Genomic DNA, 16,204 nt, shown 5'->3' on the forward strand with positions numbered 1-16,204 from the left:
TAGTCTAAGGAACCTGGAAACTGCAGAGCGACAGAAAAACCAACAATATCTCCCATTTTCTCCTTTAATGAGTCGACTCTTGTCTTTTCAGACCAGAGAAATACAAACTCTTCACAACCTGCTTAAACTCTTCATACAGGACCTCACCACACGGGTCAAGAAGGTTTCCTTCTCTTCATTTTTACTCTGAAGCTCATCTTCTCCTGCTCAAACTGCTGACAAATGTTTGTGCTGCTCTAAAGTCTGGTCTCCAGAACTTCCTGAAAACTCTCAAGGTCTCTTCTGCTGCAGGTTGCTTTGTAGAACTGTTCCAGAAAACCTCACTAAACCACATGGAGGAGCCTCAAGATAGTCGTCCAAATGAAACTGTACAAAAACTAAACTAACACAACCCAAACGCTAAAGTCTCCTGCAGCCTACCAGAGAACCTCTTTAAACAGAGAATCAGGACAGGAACTCTTACCTTCTGGACAACCAACATTAGTTCACAAACAAGAATACAGAATGTGTCTGACCAAAAACCTCTAAAGACTCACTACAGCCAAGATAAAGACACAACTCAGCTGCACCAAACCCACTAATCACTGCACACATTAGCACGATGTGCTAACTGTGGCTAAAGAACCACATTTACCAAGGCAGCTATCCAGTACAAAGCCCTAAAACACACCAAGAAACACATTAAAGAGGATTTTACTGCTGGAAGTTGCAAGCCAACGCCTAAAGAACAAACTAAAGCAACAGAGCCAAACCCAGTTTATTGGTGAATAGAAGCAGAAGAAATGTTTGACTGCAGTGAAATAAAGGAAGACACTGAGCTGCTCAGGTGTTCCTGATAACAACAAGCAGCCACCTGGACAGCCAATAGGAACACAGCTTACTGGAAGTCCAGACGGCTGGATAAGTGAATGAAATTTAGTTTAAGGTTGAAGCAGAAAGTTAAGAAAGAAATTTGAAAACCACCTTCTGATACCTGAAATCTTTTCACACAAAGAACGCCTGAACATGTCAAACTGGTTTCATAGTAGAACCTTCACTGTAAAAACGTCATAGTATGGTGTGTTGCTCAAAAAACATTATGACCCTGCTCTCTAGGGTCCCCGAATAGCGACAGAAAAATAGGGCAAACCCTGGTTTCCAGGGGGTTAGGAGGCTATTTATTTGAAAGAGTTAGTTTACAACAACACAACATGTGAGCAAAAAAAATCACAAAGTCTGTCTTTAGTTCAGCTGAAAATATTAGTTTTTGTCTTTTTTATGAACCAAACTTTTCAGGAAGTAGATGAAGAATAACTGACACTCTCATGTAAAACTCCAACTTATTTTGGATCCTTGTGGAGAGTTTAATCTTAGAGTTTGTAAAGCTGTTGAGTTTTTAGAGTCACATGGATTGTTTTGACATTTAATAGAGAGTTTAGTGTCTGATTGTAATTCTGTTCAGTGAATGGATAATTTAAGTTATGAAGATATGTTTTGTTTTTGCTTCAGCACTTTTTATTGTTTAGCTGGCTGATGTGGTCAACTTGAAGCTGTTGAGTGTGTGCATTAAAATCCATCCATTCTCTACAAACCGCTTTATCCTCACTAGGGCCGGGGGGGGGTGCTGGAGCCCATCTCAGCTGACTCGGGCGAAGGCAGGGGACACCCTGGACAGGTCGTGCATTGAAATCCTCCAAGACAAATGTTACAAAGTGGTTGCTGGAGTTATTTCAATTATGCATATATTTATGGAAAATACTGAAATGTGTTGTGCACATCCAGCCACAGAACTTTCATCCATATTTTACATGAAGAACCATTTTCAGTACTGCCTGCCCTTGCTCTGTTTTACTTCTGATTTTTTTAAGCTCAATGTTTTTTATTATCCCTTAATGTTATATCTATAATGAGATTTTAAAAGGGCAAAATGCTCTTACATTACACCAGAATGCAGGAAATAGGATCAGTAATTTTCAAAATTTTCCGGGGGAGGGCCCCCAGACCCTCTTTTAGCATCCCACACAAACCAAATCTCACTCTAAGGTCTGGTCATATATTGGCAGCCCTGCTGGTGCATTAAGGAAATTTGCCAACTGGTGAGTTTCACCCAAAATAATAATAATAATAATAATAATGGATTATTCAATTTAAAGTAATCAGGGGCCTTCTGCTCTACCATGTCTTATTTGCTTGAAACATTTTTATCATTAACTTTGGATGTTTTAAAATGTACCTGTAGAATTTTAGATCCATGTATCAAATACTTTTTAAAAACTGCCTGTCCATCCAATTCAACTCATCTTTTCTTTTCCAACATTGAAATTTGAGGGTATCTGTCAATGACAGTATCTCAGAAAGATAAATGCCTGAAAATTTAACTGTTTTACATTGTTTGAAAAAATAGTTAATGAAGCTGTTATTCTGAGTAAGTAGAAACAAAGTTGAAACCATAATTAAAAATTAACAAATTAACAAAAATACCATTGTTCAAGCATAAGTCACTATTGAACTGAATGCACCTGAAGAAGTCTCATTTATTCTCCCAGTTTGCTGTAAATGTGAAGAAATGACTAATTTCCATGTTGGTACTTGATCTGTCAATGATCAGACCAAAAGAAGTGGTGTGATTCCACTCATGCTAGAAATGATTGATTTGTATTGAAACTACTGAGTCTCCGAAATATTTTAACTCAAGGTCCACTTACTTGCATTTCAAGGTCACTTGCTCTGTTGTCATGCAGCTTCATCGAGAAAAAGCTGAAAGTGGACCTTCAATTACTTCCTCCATTTTTTTTTTTTTTTACCAAACTCCTGTTTTTTATTTGGTCATTTCTTAAGCCTTCAAAATGTCAGAAAAAAAGCGCAAAACACCAAAATATTTGAAGACATAGAAGTCTTAGAGTTACGTGTTTTGTCTGACCATCAGGTCAAAATCTGATTATGCTGAATTTAGAATGACAACATGGCAACTCGCATAAGTTAGGGGGTTTTCAACTGTCAGTATTGCTTGATTCATTTTCTGGTAATCAACAAATCAGCCAATCATTTTAGGACTCGGCTTTTCAGACTAGATAGCAAACTGCAGAAATGCTCATTTATACAGCCAACAGAGGATTCATCATCAACAGCACAAACACACATCCTGTCTATTACGTGATCTCTTTGGACTTCAAAGCTCTGTTAATCAGAAGTGTGTTTACTGATGTGCTGACCTTCTGTCGTATCAATTACAGCAAGTTAGTATCAGAGCTGCTGTCTTCTAATCCTGGGTGTGTGTGCATGTGTGCGCTACTCAGCCAGTCATAACATCACCAACACTAATTGAGTGAGTCCAGAAATGAGAAGCGTGCACAGGTCCTCCCTGAGGGGTAAACAGTCAAAGTCTGCAACCCACACACACTCGCATGAACACAAACTCATACGAATGTAATTGATTTTCTAAACACTTCCATACTTTATGGTCACTGCCAAATGAAAACTCACTCAAATAGGTTGGAGGCTGATGTCAAATGAGGTAGAATTACTTCTGTGTGAACCCACCGATGTGCACAACCTGTAAAAGTCCACTCAAATGTTGCAGCTGGAAAAGTTTTTGTGCGTGAATCTTTTACAGTGATGGTCCCTAAGATTCTTTATTCATTGCTTTTGTTATATGTTCTACTTCCAGTCTTTGATTTTATTCATTCTTTTCTTTAGAGATTTGCACAGTGAAATTTACCCAGATCGAGAGAAGGAACCCGGGTCCCTCAGATTTACTGCTATTTTGCACTGCACAGAATCCATCATTCATTCCCATTGTTTCACAGCCACAGGTACACCTAATTTTATTGTGAAAATCCACGTAATGACAATAAAAGGAAAAACTCACAGTCTCAACTGAATGTTTTCATCAATTTTAATTGTATTAAATATTAGCAATAAGGACACAGTGGACAAAAATCTTTTGATAAAACATTTCTCATGTGAACAAACAATTGTGACAGTGACAAAAAACTATGCTGGACAAAAAACTAAAGAGAAATACTTTGGGTAAACATACACTGCAAGGATTTTCAACCATAGTTTAGCCCATTCAAAAAAGTTGTTGTCAAAGAGATAAAATTAGAAGGCCCACGCAAATTGGAAAACAACTCTCTGAAGACAGAGTTCTTTTTGTTCCTCCAAATTTGTGTGGGTGGATTAGGTTGAATGAATTCATAGGCGAACTGGCTTCACAGTATGGGTGTACCCAATAGCTTTATATACTTAGACGTAGATGTCAACCTGAACAGCAAAAAGCAGCTTTAAAAGATTATCATCATCCACTTTTCAGACACACAAGTTCATAAAGTCGTGTCTTTCAAAGTCATCTCGAGCAAAAACAGCCAGAGTGCAAAGGAGGGATTTCAAAGAAGGAAAAAGCTGAATCACCAACCGAACACATCCATGAACAAGTGAACAGGCTTTAGCAAGTAAAATTTAACATGGCAGCTGTTACTTTTGTCAAATTTGCTCTCTGTTGTGTAACTGTAGCCTGAAACTCTTTGGTAATAACTCGGACCTCTGACTGCACTTGACACGTCAATGAAAACAATCTCATTGTGTTTTGAACTCCTTTGTGGCAACTACCAACGTGAGTGAACCCTAATTTAACCGCCATTTATGTGGACTCAAACTGTCCATGAACTGATATTAATATCAATGAATCAATAATTTATGTACAATTACACAATTTAATTATTACAGCAATTCGAAAGGAAAGAAAAAAGTACACAAAGAACCTTAAAGAGCTACGACAGCATACGATCTGTGATTCAATAAAAACATAACAATAACATGATTACTATTATTGTTATCTCCATCATGATTATTACCACGACTATTATCTTTATTCATTAGTGCCAAGACGCTTTTCAGGAAACTGTTCCTGTGTCAATAAATATAAATAAGGCAAAAAAAACCAAAAAAACAATAAATAATCTCCCAACAGGTGGAATGTAGTGTCTTAAAAGCGCAACATGCTGCTCGGTAAAAATGAAGAACTGAGGTTTATGAGGTGTGCCGAAGTTTGCGGACCTTTGTTTCCCAGCAGTGAAAGTCTCTATCAGTTTACAGTTTGGAAGTTAAAAATGTCTTTGTAGAAGACATGCATGCCACATTTGGAACTGCCGGCTCAGACGTGGCCTCCTCCTGTCATGACATGTAACAAAACCAGCAGTCTACCTCTGCGTTTCCCAATTCGTACAGCGGTATCAAACGTGGTGAAAAAAATCAAATCTGAGCGGGCAGTGCAAACAGGGTTAAATAGTCTCTTACAGCATTTCCCACCGTGTCAGCTGCATTAAGATGCATGCATCGATGAAGGATGCAAACAGCATTCCTTTAAGAGGTTCGCAGCAACAAAGCATCGCTGCCCTCCACCTGTAGACAAACCAAGCAGGGAATGTTTACTTCACAGTACAGCTGCAGCTTTCAGTCCAAGTCCTCGGGAGCCGCATTACTGCTGCCCGTCTATCCTAGTAGGTAGTTAATTGCATTTACCAGGTGTAAAATTACTCCCTGATTAGAAAGCTGGAATGAAAATCGGCAGCACTGCAGGTCCCAATGCCCAGAACTGAGAGCCACTGCAACAGAGTCTGTAACATATACACTGAATGACAATACAAGCGCCGGGTAAGTAGGCTAGGCAGAGGAGAGAGATAGAGAGAAAGGAGAGACCTGGGAGATGATAGAGGAGGGAAGGAGGAGGCGCAAAAGGAAGATAGCGGGCGAAAAAAAGAAGAGAGGAACAAAAGCAGCTACAGTTTTGATGCTGTGGAGAATGATGCTGGGGGACAGAGGGAGGCAAATGCACTGCAGAGGGAGAGTAAGTCGAGTGTATACATGGAAAAAAAATAAGAAAACCGGGTGGAGACAAACAGAGTCGGAGGAGATGATGGGTAAAAAGGAGGAACTAAAAGAGGGGGAGCGAAGCAAAGCAGACACCAGCTTCCACCGGCGGGAGCAGAGCCGCCTTCCTCGAGGCTTTTCTTCACCTCTGCCAGGTCTTTGCCTCATGAGGTGTGCATTAAAACACACACATGGTTTACACAACCGCCTTGGAGCCAGGTGCCATTTAGGGACAGGCAAGGTCAACAACTTCTTCACAATCTAACATGGCCTGTAGACACTGGGAACTGTGAACTATTCGCCCACATTCAGCAGCAGGGCAGACTCCCACTTCCCCGGCTGACAATGTAATATGTGTTTACCCTAAAGCCTGTGGGGAAAGATGGGATTGTTCAATAGTCTTGTCAGTTCAACAGAGCAAATTTATTCAGCAGCAGCAGACTGAACAAGTTGTTATGCAGCCCAGTTGTAAAAAAGGCGGATTTTCTCACTTATTACATTGTGACACGTTTTGTCCCAAAAGTGTGAATAATGTAAGACTCAGCAGGTCATGGCAGGTACACTTAATGTAAATTTTACTGAAAAGGTATCTGCCTGTGTCCAACCCAACATAATTGCTAGCCTTATTACAGCGACAGACATCTCGTTAGGTCAGTGTTTAAAAATATAACCAACATCTGAGACTAGGAAGATAAAAGAAAGCTAGCATATAAGGACTGGGCATCAGTGGAAAAACTCATGGTTTCTTACCTATAGGATAGTTTATAAAATGATATTTTTCTGTTTGCTTGATAAACAACTGTCTGTGCAAAACTTGTTCTATTATTAATTCTTCCAAACTGAATCAGACTCTACTGAATTGACTGCCTCAGTAAACTTGTAACAGAAAACATGTCTGTCAACTGCAATGCCTGTATTTCAGAAATGTTTCTTTCTGAAACCTAAACATGGATACTGACAGTGTCATTTGGCAAAGCACCAGTAGATATCCCAGATCAATACTCAGCCCTAACACAGATTCAAAAGGATTCATTCCAAAATGTGATACTTTTTCCCCTTTTTTGGGGAAAAAAAAAAAGACATCATTCTAAGTTTGCCAAAATGAAAATCTTGCTCGGTTCAAACTCACTGTCTAAAACTTTTTGCTTCTGTCAGCTTATATATGTGTCAAGTATCCCATTTTAGAATGAAACTCTTCATTTCAACTGCACTGTACTATTCTAACATTGCAGGTGGACATGGATTCTTTTATATGACAAGGGTAATATTGGAACATCGTATTTCTACAAAGAACAATGGTCTACTATGAAGTCAAGAATACATCCATCCATCCATTCTCTGTACACAGCCTTATCCTCACTAGGGTCGCGGGGGGTGCTGGAGCCTATCCCAGCTAAGTCAAGAATACATCTAATTGTTTATCCAAAGTTGCTTAAATCAATCCACTGGACTTAAAGAAAGTTCCTTGAAGACGTTTCACCTCTCATCAAAGAGGCTTCTTCAGTTCTTTCTTTAAGTCCACTGGATTGATTTAAACAACTTTGGATAACCATGACCTGGATGAATGAGAACCTACACAGACATCTCTAATTGTTTATGTTAGCAGGAGAGCCATTTCTTTCTCAAAACACCATACAAACAGGATAATGTCTTGGCGGTTATCTGACATGTTTGGTTCCCTTCCTGAAACACTGAGATGAAAGTTGATACTGAGACATTATTATGAAAAGCCTTTAAAAGTCACCCCAACCCCAGTTTTGTTGCAGTACAAAATGCTCAGCTGTATGTTTTTCCTAAATTTCAAAAAGCATGCAGTAAAAGGATAGTAGCTGTGGATGTTTATCTAAATTCCTCTTCATCTGGACCTCTGTTAGTGGACATCAAGGAAGGAGGATTTGATCCGATGCAGGATTTGGCAATGTGAGAGTAACTATATCCTTACAAGCGTAAATTATGGTCAGTTCCTTAAGCAGCAAATGGTTTTCACTGGTAAAAATGGTCAAATAATGGGTATAAAATTAATCTTTGACAATGCACACATCTCATCTCTTCACTAAGTTACAACACCCTGTTATTTGTGCAGATGTTGAAGCGAAGAGTTATCACAGATGACGTCTTTGTGTCGGAGTGTCTTTAAATGTGCCTGCCTGCTTTTGTGTATGTACATGGATATGAGGTTGTGAGTCTGGCTGCACTTTGTGCATCTGTGGGCGTAAGCACATCTAAACTGTCAGCATGACACAACGTGGGAGTTCTGATAGACGGGTGAGTGCCTTTTTTCACGCTCGCAGCCTGATATGTGCATGTGTGCGCGCGTGCTAGCATATGAGCGTGAGTTTAAGTGAGCAAATCTATGAACGAAATGTCACCAAAGGGCTGGTCTGGATTGCAAAGAGAAGCAAGTGTGATTGTAAGCGCATGTAGTTGATGATTTGGAGGAGGGAGCAGTGAAACATGAGCAACTTTTACAGAAGGAGCAGCAGTTTTTCTTTAAAGCCACACATGTTGTCACTAGAGTTGATGTGAAAGGGCTGCTAGTGGTTGGAATGGTGTGAATGTTTGTTTGCCCTCAACTGTCTCTCTGCGTCAGAGCTTGGAGTTCGGCAGTATGTAGAGAATGTTGGAGGAAGACGTTTTTACGACTGTAGCTATGCAGAGAGAGAGGGCCTCGAGGTGGCTGTCCTAAACGGCCGGTAAATGTGGAGGATGAGGAGGAAGAAGAGGAGGCTGAGGACGGAGTAGGAGGTGGAGGGGAGGCCTGGTCGGACGATGAGATGCTCGGAGAGGGGCTTCCTCTGCTTGCCACGCTGTGGAGGCTTGAAGAAGTGCTGGCCCCGACTGCACGAGGGATATGACTCTGGGGATGGTGATCTCCTCCTCCTCTCCTTACCCCACCTGACTGACTCACTCCACCTCCTCCTGGAGTTAAGGACTCAGACGAGGAAGACACCCCTTCTGGCTGCTTGGAGGACAGAGATGGAACTGGAGTGTGATTAGCAGCCACCACAACAGAGCCTGGATATTGATTTGGACTAAGGCCCAGGTGTGAAACTTGAAGCTGGGCAGATGTAGTGGAGGAACCTTGGGCTGATGACGCAGAAGTGACAGAGGACAGGTTAGAGGAGCCTAGAGACGGGTTTAGAGAAGAGTTACGGACTGTGGACTGTGCCAAGACCCCCTGGCAGTGGCGCTCCTCCCTGGCAGTGTGTCGCTCAGAAGCTGTGGGCCGACCATGCAGGTGGTGGTGGGGGAGGTGCTGGTTAGAGAGGTCCCCTCCTAGTGCTGGCCCCAAACCCCGCACTACCCTTCGGTCCCTTGGAGCCAGGCTGCTGCTGTTGCCTAGTCCTGACCACCGGCCTGGATGATTGGTCTGAGGGAAAGACAAGAAAAAAAAGAGACAGATGTTAAAAAGCTTTTCTAATTTACTCTGCTCTCAGTCTGTCAGTGAGTGTGTGATGTCAACCTGCCATTCTTCAAAAATTATTCAATGAACATCTCGAGAGAAAACAAGCGAGACAGAGGAAAACACAGACAGACAGAGATAAATAGAGAGATGGGGAACATGAGAGAGGGAGAGAGCTGGTGTGTGCTCAGTATAGATTGTTAATTGGGTGACATTTGGAGAACGATCTCTTTGGGCTCCTGCAGCTTCATCTAATTGTTTCTAAACCAACCGGAACCTTGCTCACTAAAGAACAGACACACAAATACAAACACGCACACATACATATTAAAAGAGGAACAAGACAAGGTAACATGTGCATGTATGGAGATATGCACAGAAAGTATGCTCAAATCGCCACTCACAAACCAGTAGGGTCTCACTCTCTCTATCACACACACACACACACACACACACACACACACACACACACACACACACACACACACACACACACACACACACACACACACACACACACACACACACACACACACACACACACACACAATGGGGAGGATGGCGCATAAAGCTCAATGGCAGAAACAGGAGCCACCTGTTCTCTTTCACACTTGACTGCACCTCCTTACGCAACATATCTCATCGCTGCCCCCCCTTCTCTCTCTCTCTCTCACTCTCCCTTTCACACACAGACACACACAAAACCAAACACCACACTGGGACCAAGTGTGCAGCGTTCACTAAAGAAACACAATCTCATCCGACACTGAACCTCATGGGAAAGTAAGCCGAGCTGACATTTGCCAGCACAACGACTTGTGTGTGATTCTCCTGTGTGCGGTGTGCATATGTATGAGCGTGTGTGTGTATGAGCGTGTGTGTGCGTGTGTGTAATTGTACACACTTGCACTGTGTACGCGTGTGCTACATGTGCTTTCATCATATATCCATGTGTTCGCGCATGCAAATTACTACTAAAAGAAATTTAATTACTGTGTTGAGCCTGTCGACAGAAATTTGGTTCGAGAGGTAGAAATGTAATTAGGCAGAACACAGCTAACTGAATAAATACAGTATAACAATGGCAATGCTAATTCAATGGAACGGTCCTTATTCATGAGCTTATACTGTCAACCTGAAATCAAATTAACGAAGGGAAGCAAAGAGGAGCAAAAGTGGGTAGATCACAAAAAATAAATAAGGGTGACGGTGTGTGTTACAAATTATGCTTACTGGGCAGAGGAATGCTGGCTTTGATATACAGCTGGCCACAGTATCAAAAGTAAGATAAAATAAAGACTGAAATGAGGAGTTAGAGCACCTTATGGCTGATTCCTGAATAATAATCAATACAACCCAACTTTAAATCTTTCTGCACTATAATCTTACTTACACGTAGTGATGCAAAGGGCTACACACATCTGTCTCGCTTTCTATAAAAGCTCACACACCACTGACACATTGACACATTGAAAAGTGCCGCCAGCACTCAGGTCACTTCCACCGTCCTCTTTCTGCCACTGCTGACATGCATCAACGCTCCAGTAAAGCCGCTCCTCTCACACTGGCTACCATAATCTGACAACTTTACCCGTCCAGTGCGTGCTGCAGGTGTCCAGTTGCAGCATGAAGTGATGCAAAATGGCCAGAGTGTGTGCTTAAACGCTTTTGGAGAGCTTTTATTGTGTTTGGGCTGTACGCTGACCTTTACACAAATGAACCAGAATTATACTGGTGATGTCTGTAATATGAACTATAATATTGGGTTTCAAAGGACAAATTATGGTTTCAGCTTCACTAAAAGTACATCTTGGATCATTAGATTTACAAAAAAATCTAACCATTTTGTACATGGTACACACCTTTAATAAGTATTTGGACAGACAGGTTTAATAAAGTAGTCTTTTTCATGCAGTAAAAAGAAAGTAGTACTAATTACACTGTATGGTTGGAAAATTCTGTCAGTTCAATGGCTTGTGAAAGCTTCCAGCCCCTGAACACCACCAGACTTTTAATATCTTACTGTGAGGTGCTATTTCTAGCTTCTTCTTCTTTTTTTTTTTGCATTTCAAAGTATGAAAAGATTCTACAAGGATTTAGCTGTGACTGTGCTGGGTTCTAAATTAGTCTGAGGCAGTATGGAGTACAGTGTGAAGTAAATATGATAAATAAAAAGGTCCTTGGGAGAAAACAAAAAGAACCAGTAACCAGGGTCAACCTTTCTATGAACCTTTTTGTCTTTTTGGTCTTGATACTGATCTTTAAGTCGGGGATACAAAACATTTTCTCTGCGACTTTAAAGACAGCACTTTCTTCTCTGTTCAGATTTTTTGTTCTTTACCTTTAATGCCTTACGTAAGTATGTCCCCATTTCTGCCTGGCACAAAAAGAATAAAAAACAACTGTTATACTCAATATGTACATCTGCTTGTGGTGTTTTTGGGATTCAGACATCTAAGAGTCACGGCTCATTAAAAATGTTGACTACAAAAAGACATTTGTTAATACAATCTTAATCTGTCCATGCGGCTCGTCTCGCATGCCTGTAATACCCCACCTACAGTACACAGAAACATGAAAGCAGTACCTGACACACTCACTGGATTCAGATATTTAAACTGAATTGAAGCCAAGCAGTCTGCACTGTAATAGTTTAGTCTCTGTATACTTTCATGTCCAGCTGTGAATTTTCATTTTTTGTACAACACTGTGCCAAAACATCAAACAGTGTCGCCGTCTATACAGCTCACTTAAAGAGCTTTGGGACTGCATCTCTGCTTTCTAATGGGCTCTAATGGGTGGATAAACAGTACAAGACTTCTTGCAGATTCCTTGATCTAATAAGGAGGAGTGAAAATTTCCATCCTAGCCAAATTTTCTGCATGGGGTGCCGTGAAAAAACATGAAGAAATTGCCATAGTGTTAGATAGCTCCTTTGGTCTTGCGGGTTTATGTGGGATGTCGTAATTAGGGCTAAATTGCTAATCTCATGTAAAAAAAAAAAAAAAATCAAAAAAAAATCTGTAGTATTTTTACACCATTAGAAAACAACAGAAGGTACGGTGACAACAGCAAGACACAAATTGGCAGGCAGCTTTGAAAGAAATAATTACCAGGCACATTACAGGAGTTGATAGTACACGCATATGCTTTGTATCAAAGGGACTTCTCAGATGCTTAAAAAAAAATAATGAATCAAACGAAACCGAACTGTGGTAAAACTTAGAAGGTGCCTGTGTGAGCGCAAAGGAAGGACAGACAGACAGACAGAGAGGAAGAAAAAGGTCAAGCACAATGATGAAAGTAAACAAATGGAGGGAAAGGAGCAGAAAGACAGGAGGAAAAGAATGAGAGACTAGTGAGGAGGTGATTAAAACCAAAGATAAAGAAAAATGAGACCAACTGCAGAACAGACAACGCTGTCCAGAGAGAAAGAGAGCAGGACTGATTTACAAACTCAGGTGTCCTTTCTCAAGTACACACTCTGCGGCAAGCAGGCTGCCTCTTTGCCAGTGACAGAACGGCCTGAGTGTGAGTGTGTGTGTGTGTGTGCAAACACTCTGGAGAGTCTCTCTTTCACACACTGTCCTATAAATACACACATGTACACACACACACACACACACACACACACACACACACACACACACACACACACACACACACACACACACACACACACACACACACACACACACACACACAGGCCTAGGTAAATCTGAGTGATTTAAGGGGGCCTTTCCTGCAGCCTTAGCTTTTATTGGGCAGTGAAGAACACAGCAATGTTGTAATGGCCAAGTTTGCATAAAAGAGCTCCTTAAACCCTTAAACAACCCTATACAACATTTGCTATGGCCTGTCTTAGTCATTTTTATGCTGGGAGAAGAGAGGCAGAAGATTTATTTCATGAGTTTTGTTTGCCTCAAACTGATACCAAGTACAGCCACTTATAGGTGTAACTCAGGCCCAGTGTAGGGAAAGTACCACTTCTGTAATTGCCATCAATCACACACTATGGCTCAGTATGCTTACACCCACATGCCTAATTCTAATGAAGGCCATGGGGATGAAATGCATCGGACCCCAAAAGTTTCCAGCTCTTTGCAGTGAGATTAGAGAGGCAAAAGTTTGTCAATGTGAATTCTTTATATTCTGCGACACCCACATTCCCTGTGAACAAAGTAATCCTGCGGTTCTTTCAAAGTGTGGAACACTGGGGTGTGCAGTGCAGATACAATAACAGTGCAGTACACCCACACAGATGACACTCCTAAATCCTATTTAGACTATAACCAAACACATTTTCCAACCGTGATGCATGAATCCAAACCGTCCTGCCTCATCCTGTCTACCTTTATCTGAACAGACAGTCTCATTCATATTTGTTTGCATATTTATGTCCACGGTGACAGAAAGATAGAGTTGGCAGTGTGCAAACATGCAGAACCCAAACAGTAAATTTGGCCTCGCCTCTATAACCATGATGATCCTGTTGTTGTTGAGGGATTCAAAAGACAAAGAAAGCCTCTTTGAGCTGTGAGGTAGTAGAAAGCGCATCATAACCAACTGCCTTTCCTCTAAGACTTAAAACGAAAAAGCTCTAATTTAACACTAGTACAACACAGAGGTTTACATCATGTTTTGGAAATGGAGGAGCGGTACAAAGAGCCTAAACAAGCTGAGAAATCTGATGTCAGCACTCGTGGAATCCCACAATGCTCCACCGAGCATTTCCTGTGCTCCTGCTTGGATCGAACCATTGAATATTCACAGACGTGGTGTGTACGAAAGAGTCTCTAAAGGCACTTTTCCAGATAAATCATCAAGCAATAAAGCAAGGGATGAAACTAAACCTGGACCTAGCGTCTCAAGGCCAAAGCATACCTCTACTTTGAACATGCTGGTTTTCATCAATACACAACCCTCTTAGGAAGTGCTTCTGTTGTACAGCCTGTAGCAGCATCTGCGCTTTTCCTCCCTCTCTTCATCTAGACTTTGTTTATGGTGTCTTCCATCGTTGTCTCCCTTCTTCTCCCTGAATCTACTCACCATTTGCCTTTCTACAATTTCCACCTCCAGTCTCACTCTGTACTGGATTTCTACACAAAATAAAATTACTTTATTTGATACTGGAAGCGCATTAAAAGGCAGGAAATACAGAAGTAGTTAATCTGCTATAGAACAGGGCAGTAATTGCCCCAAAGTAAAAACAGGAGAGCACAAGGCAAAGCAAGTAAATAACACTAGGGCTCCATATGAGCACTGTGAACTGTTAAGCAATACAGATGTTGTGGGAAAGACATTTTAAAAAAGAGGAGATAGACATCACAGAGCACTGCACATTGTTATATTATATATATATATATATATATATATATATATATATATATATAGCTGCGGTCAATTACTTTGTATGAAACTAAACTTATTTAGAGTTTCTCCAAACTAGATTATAAAGTGGGAATGGGATTTTGTTGTTGAAATGGACATTGTATTACTTAAGCCATGTGTTCTTGTACACATTTAATAGGTTTAGCCAGAATATTACAATGTGTGCTTAATTTTTGCAAATAAGTCAAGTTTTTCCATTCAGCAAATGCTAATGCTTTTAACTCTGCGGGTATTTGGATTTTGGAGATTACTTGGGTTTAAAAGGACACACATTGATCTGTGGTAACCAGCTCAGGACTCTTGGTAAAATGCAGTGAATGTGTGAACTTCTTCTTGGAGGATGAGCGTCGTCATCAAGTCTGCTCTCTTCCCGTACGTGCCTGTTCTTTACTTTCCTTGTCTTTGACTTTCTTTGCCCTCCCTTTACTTCTCTTCCCTTCACCTCTTCTCTCATTCTTCACCTTCTTGCTTGCTTTTGTCCTTTTTTCTTTCTTTCCTTCTTCGTTATGTAACTTGGTGGTTAAGAGTGCCGGTGGCAGCCAGGCTGTATACAACCTGACAGGCAGAGGATTGATGGTATGCTACTGCAATCTGGAGACCACACAGAGGGGGAGAGAGAGAAAGAATTAGAGAGAGAAAGAGGGGGAGGGAGGAAGAGTTGTGGTGGGGTTGGGGCTGAGAAGACCAAGAGAGATGGAGAATAAGAGAGAACCAAAGTTGAGCTGTCAATCCAGCCCACACTGCAGCAAACTGCCAACCAGCTGGCTCGATGTCATATCGTGGACCTTCCCGTTGGAGGCGCGCACTGAGAGATAGGACACTAATGTGATGCACTGCACAGTTAATCGGCTCATAACGCTACCAATCTTCAATGCTGTCACTGTGCTATTGCAAAAATTATCGACATTACGCTGATGTTATATTGAGCAACAGCAGCCAAGCACTGTAACCTGCTGCAACCCACAAGTATCAACAGGATTGTGTCTGTCTATAATGTGATAAATATTTAGACTTACAGTGTCTCAGACGGGGCAGCTCCACTGCATATCAATGAGGCTAAAGGCCTGAATATATTAGAATGTCTGAAGCTTAGTCACCACTTGACTATTTTTCTACAAAGAAATACGGAAAAGAAAACAAACACGTTTGACAGCACTACCTTCAGGGAGATGTTGCAAAATTAGAACCATATCTAGCTATATATACAGCACAGAAACCATCACTTGTACTCACATATGTTCAAATACACAAATGCGAGTTGAATGGAGACTCTGCTTAAACTGGAGGTTATATCAAGTATGTGAGAGTCACATCAACTACCCCTGCTACTTTGGCACCTCTGTGACATCTTTCAACAGCTTTGTTCTCAAAAGCAATGGATATATTGTTGTTGGTGCACACAAATATATTTTGTAAATCTTTTCTTAGCCAAATGATTCTGATTCACATTTTCTAGCCTCATCCTATCTGGGCAGCCAGAAATCTTTCAAGGCAATTACAAGCATTAATATCAATGATACTAAGAGAGGAATTTTCTTCATTAATGGCCCAGACAGGCCAGCT

The 16,204-nt window shown here is 41.1% G+C and overlaps 1 protein-coding gene across 2 annotated transcripts in view; it reads right to left on the reverse strand.

The window, feature by feature from the left end:
• Window positions 1-3,856: 3,856 nt before the first annotated feature.
• The window catches only part of ccser1 (coiled-coil serine-rich protein 1), a 122,880-nt gene continuing 110,532 nt past the window's right edge, over window positions 3,857-16,204 (reverse strand). Inside the window, exon 11 of one of the 2 annotated variants that reach the window (XM_022196873.2) lies at window positions 3,857-9,217. In XM_022196873.2, the coding sequence (XP_022052565.1) occupies window positions 8,417-9,217 (801 nt within the window). In that variant the 3' untranslated portion in view covers window positions 3,857-8,416. The remainder of the gene's footprint in view (window positions 9,218-16,204) is intronic. The other variant, XM_051950837.1, reaches the window with a different exon arrangement.

Source organism: Acanthochromis polyacanthus, chromosome 7 (assembly GCF_021347895.1).
Source record: "Acanthochromis polyacanthus isolate Apoly-LR-REF ecotype Palm Island chromosome 7, KAUST_Apoly_ChrSc, whole genome shotgun sequence".
Lineage (NCBI taxonomy): Eukaryota > Metazoa > Chordata > Actinopteri > Pomacentridae > Acanthochromis > Acanthochromis polyacanthus.